The sequence below is a fragment of the Orycteropus afer genome, unplaced genomic scaffold (assembly GCF_000298275.1).
Source record: "Orycteropus afer afer isolate SDZICR_OR568_19922 unplaced genomic scaffold, OryAfe1.0 scaffold00483, whole genome shotgun sequence".
NCBI lineage: Eukaryota > Metazoa > Chordata > Mammalia > Tubulidentata > Orycteropodidae > Orycteropus > Orycteropus afer.
In genome coordinates, this window is record NW_006922070.1 from 71,632 (window position 1) to 76,923 (window position 5,292).

The following is a 5,292-nucleotide window of genomic DNA, read 5'->3' on the forward strand; positions in this document are numbered from 1 at the left end:
GTATGCCATCAATTCCCGGAGCCTTGTTCTTCGCCAGTTCTTTCATTGCAGCTTTGACTTCTTCCTTCATTACCATTGTTCTAGATCATATGCCACTTCTTGACCCATGTCACTTCAGCTTTGTGTATTTCAGTGCACATAAATTATATTTCAATAAAATACGTTTTAAAAAAAGCAAAGAAAAAATCAAATCTAATTAAAAACTGGGGGAAACAAAAAAAAAAAAAAAAAGAAAGAATCTCATCCATTCATAATAGACACATCACCAGATCCCTGAGTAGTTTTGAATGATTTGACTTTATCGGGTATATTTCTTTTTGACAAGTTTTGAATTAATTTAAACTTTGTTTCCTAAGTGTGGTTATGGTCATTTTAATCCTTTGAGGCTGTGATTAACCAGTGTAACAGCCAACAGTCATTCACTTTAAAATTATGCATCATTTTTATAGTTCACCTAAATCTTTTTCAAATGAATTTATACTTCACAGGAGGTGTGAATAAAATTTTTATCTTACACTTTCTTAGAAGTTATGCATATTTAAGTATTAGGACATGAGGGAGAGAATTTATTTCTTTTTGACAAAGTCTTACTGACTTAGAAATAGTGGTTATATACCATTACACCTTTGAAAGTACCATGAGTTTTACCAGCAGTGTAATATAATACTGTTGTGTGCAGCAGAAAACAAAAAAGGTAAGCTAATGTGTTTTCTTCTCAAGTTTGGTTAGAAGAGATTTAAAGTATATAAATTATCATTCTTTGTGACAATTCTTAAGATTTCAGTTGTGCTTCTTAAAATTTCTACAGGTACTTAAGACAGATGGAGAGGAACTTGTCTCCAGAAGCTATTGGGATACACTGAGACGAAACACAAGCCAAGCACTCTTTTCAGACCTTGCAGAGGTATAATGAAACTTCAGCCAAGTCCTGGGACCGTTTGTCATTTTGTTAATCTAGTCTTCATTTCATTTTAAAATAACAATGATAAAAGTGAAAGTATATTTTTTTATCTTCTACATTCTGTAGTATAGTGATAATTACTATACTATGTTTGAATATACATAGTTTATTAGAGTATGTCATCTGTGCTGCCAAGGGCAATAAGGTTACCTAAAGTAATATATTTTAAATTATATATGTTTGTCTATAAAAAATGGCTTTCCAATTTAACTAAGTGAAAATACTGTTACTGCTTACATGAGGATCACTTTCTAGAAATTTGAAAATAATATTTTAAAGTTTCATTGACTCTTTTAACTTTGCAGTTTAAAATGTCACATGAAATGCTGAAATATTTAACCTGGGAAAAGATAGTTGATTCTTGAGAGTTATGATAGACTTAAGCAATGACATTTCCTAATACTGATAGTGAATGGCTTACTAAGATGAGGGTGGTGAGTGGGGACGTGCAGTTGGAGCAATCCATTAAGGCAAAGGAGGTTTATTTATACCTTGACATTGTTTGGGATTGTCAGTGCATGGTGAAAATAAAAAGAGACTGACTTTTATTCAGTTTTATTATTGTTTTTGAACTCTGTACAGACATGTACATTATTGTTGTACCTGGGGTAGACTTCTGAACTACCCTGCCCTTGTTATACCATTCTTAATACACATTCATTTTATAAGTCTTATTAGAGAGGTTTTCTTTTTGTGGTAAGGCTTTCTGTCTTACAACAAAGGATTTTCAGGGAATTCTCAGAGATCTAGTTCTCATTATCCTTTTTCTCTTTAAAATATAGCTTTCATTCCTGTTTTCTAAACTTTAAGTTTTGACTTTAGGAAAAAAAAAAAAAAGCACCAAAAAATACCTAGAGAATTCATCTGAAATCCAGTATGACTTCTGATATACGTATGTAGAACATTGCTTAGTTTACATCTCTAGACTTAGAACACTTGGAAATGTTCATTTTTATTATTTATGCTCAATTTTAAAATCCCAAAACAAATAAAACATTTTTCCCTATGTCTTATCTGTCCACGATATATAAATATGATGTCATTGTGACCAGCAGTTACCTTTTTAAGATTACCTTTTAAATTTAAGCTATTCGTAGGTGTAAAGTGGCAGTATATTCCATTTATAGATATTTTAGAATTGCTTAATTTTTTAATCTTTTGCTTAAGACTAACTGGGGACATCACCCCTTAAAGTCCCTCCAAATCAACTACAGTCTAGTTTCCAGGCTTTAAACGAACAGTCATGTCACTGTTAATCTCTTCCTACACTAGAATATTCACATCTCTACCTCCAACCTGTCTTTAATTCCATGTAACTTTACTATAAGTTCTCACAATTAAGCAAAGTCTGATGTTGGGTGCAGAACTGAATTAAATCTTGGGACACGTAATACCAGATGACCAATGCAACAATGCAGCGCACTGCCGTCAAATCGGATCTGACTCTTAATGACCCCTCCTTGGGTTTCTGAGGTGGTAGCACTATGGAAGTAGATTGCCCAGCCTTCCTTCCAGGGAGTGGCTGGTGGGTTTGAACTGCCAGCCTTCTGGTTAGTAGTCAAATGCCTTAGGCACTATGCCACCAGAGCTCCACCAGATGACCATACATACTCAGAAGATTATATGATTTGTATAGGATCTTTTAAAAATGTTTTTGCCTCTACTAGCTTCTGAGATCCAGTTCTACACATCTCTTTCCAGCTCAACATTCTGTGACCTCCCATTGGTAGCTTGAAAGTGGCCATGATGGGAATGTTAATATCACAGAAATTGGCAAACACTACAAAACAAGGGGGAGCTCTGGTAGCATAGTGCCTAAAGCATTTGACTGCTGACCAGAAGGCTGGCAGTTCAAACCCACCAGCCACTCCTTGGAAAGAAGATGGGCAATCTACTTCCGTAGTGATACTGCCTCGGAAACCCAAGGAGGGGTCGCTATGAGTCGGGTCCGACTCAACGGCACTTAACAACAACAACAACAAAACAAGCTTTTATTTTCCCTCCAGAAATGCAGTTTACCAGCATAGCATTAGCTGTATTCATCTACATTATGATCATAATTCTAGATTCATGAATGGACTCAAACATAATTATGAAAGTAAATCTGATGGCGAAGAGGAAGAAGAAAAGAAAACAACAAAACTTACTATATTAACCTCACATACTTATTGAGTCTGAAAAAAAAAAAAAAAAACAACTACTGCCATTGAGTTGGTTCTGACTCATAGGGACCCCTCCTTGGGTTTCCAAGGTGGTATCTGCATGCTGAGCGAATAATCCAAGAAGCAGGACTGTATGAAGAAGAATGAGGCATCAGGATTAGTGAAGATTCATTAGCAACTTGAGATATGCGGATGACATGATCTTGTTTGCTGGAAGCAGGAAGGACTTGAAGCACTTACTGATGAAGATAAAAGACTACAGTCTTCAGTATGAATTACATCTCAACATAACAAAAGCAAAAATCCTCACAACTGGACCAATAAGCAACATCATGATAAAAGGAGAAATGATTGAAGTTGTTAGAAGCAGCAGTCAGGTAATAGAATGACTTATTGCAGTGGGCATATCTGCTGCAGGGAACCTCTTTAAAGTGTGAAAAAAACAAAGATGTCACTTTGAGGACTGAGGTACACCTGAATTATGGTATTGAATTATGCCTTTCAATTATGGTGTTGGTGACAAACTTTAAATACACCATGCATCGCCAGAAGAATAAACACGTGTCTTGGATGACGTACAGCCAGATTGCTCCTTAGAAGTGAGGATGGTGAGACTTCATCTCACATACTTTGGACATGTTATCAGGAGGGGAAAAGTTTCTGAAGAAGGATATCATACTTGGTAAAGTAGAGGATCAGCAAAACAGAAGACAAAAAAAAAGATATGACCCTCAGTGAGATGGATTGACACGATGGCTGCAGTGATGGGCTCAACATGACTGAGCAGTATTTCCTTCTGTTGTGAACTTGGTCTCTATGAGTCAGAACTGACTCAACGGCACCTAATAATGACAACTAATTGTAATTTCTTATAATTTCGACTGAGACATCAATACAATATGGAATTGTTTATAGTGTCGATATTTCAGGATTCAGATTGCTTCAGAAAGAAGGCTGGGAAATCAGTTTGTATTTGTATTTTCTTTGTTCTCTATTTAAAATGTCATTTTTGAGATCAAGTAAACTCACTGCCATCAAGTTGATTCCGACTCATAGTGACCTCAGCGTTTCCGAAGCAGTAAATCTTTACGGAAATAGATTGCCCAGTCGTCCTTCCGCAGAGTGGCTGGTGGGTTTGAAGCACCAGCCTTCTGGTTAGCAGTCAGATACGTTAGGCACTATGCCACCAGAGCTCCTTTTTGAGATCAAGTACTACTCTTTAAATACTGTAAGAAAATGGACATTAGCCTCATATTCTTACTCCAGAGCTGTTTATAACCATAGGTGTTTTTCCCCAAGTATAGTAAAACCATGTTATAATGAAAATTTGAATATGCTACAGCTGAAACCACTTTCTAACCAAAATCATATATAATGAATTCTTGATGTAGAATATGATAAACCTATAATGAAGCTAGGAGCTCTGGTAGCATAGTGCCTAAAGCATTTGACTGCTAACCAGAAGGCTGGTGGTTCAAACCCACAAGCAACTCCTCGTAAGGAAGATTGGGCAATCTATTTCAATAGTGACACTGCCTCGGAAACCTAAGGGAGGGGTCACGATGAGTCGGATCTGACTTGACAGCAGTGAGTTTTTGTGGGGTTTTTTTTGGTATAATAAAGCTATTGAATGTAATCTATCAGGAGCAGAATAATAAAAACTTTTAAATTCTACAGATGGAATTTAAAATTTTTCTTAATTTGCTTAAAATTCTACTTTTCCTTTATAAGTTTCAATGTTGTTGTTGTTGTTATGTGCCATCGAGTTGCTTGCGACTCATAGCAACCCCATGCACAGCAAAACAAAACACCATCTGATTCCACACCAGCTCCATGATCCTTGCTATACTTGAGCCCATTGTCGCAGCCACTGTGTCAATCCATCCCGTCAAAGGCCATCCCCTCTTTCGTCGACCCTCCAACTTACCAAGCATGACATCCTTCTCCGGGGAATGGTCCCCCCTGACAACACGACCAAAGTAGGTGAGACGAAGTCTGGCCATCCTCGCTTCCAAGGAGCATCTCGGCTGCACTTCCTCCAGGACATATCTGTTAGTTCTTTTGGCAGTCCATGGTACCTTCAGCATTCTTTGCCAGCACCACAACTCAAAAGTGTCAACTCTTCTTCAGTCTTCCTTATTCATTGTCCAGCTCTCACATGCATACGAG

The 5,292-nt window shown here is 37.0% G+C and overlaps 1 protein-coding gene across 1 annotated transcript in view; it reads left to right on the forward strand.

The window, feature by feature from the left end:
* MICU3 (mitochondrial calcium uptake family member 3) overlaps window positions 1–5,292 on the forward strand; it is a gene marked incomplete at its 5' end in the record, with an annotated part of 88,548 nt that overhangs the window by 62,842 nt on the left and 20,414 nt on the right. Inside the window, one exon of the mRNA XM_007954954.1 lies at window positions 809–904. Coding sequence (XP_007953145.1) covers window positions 809–904 — 96 coding nt within the window. The remainder of the gene's footprint in view (window positions 1–808; window positions 905–5,292) is intronic.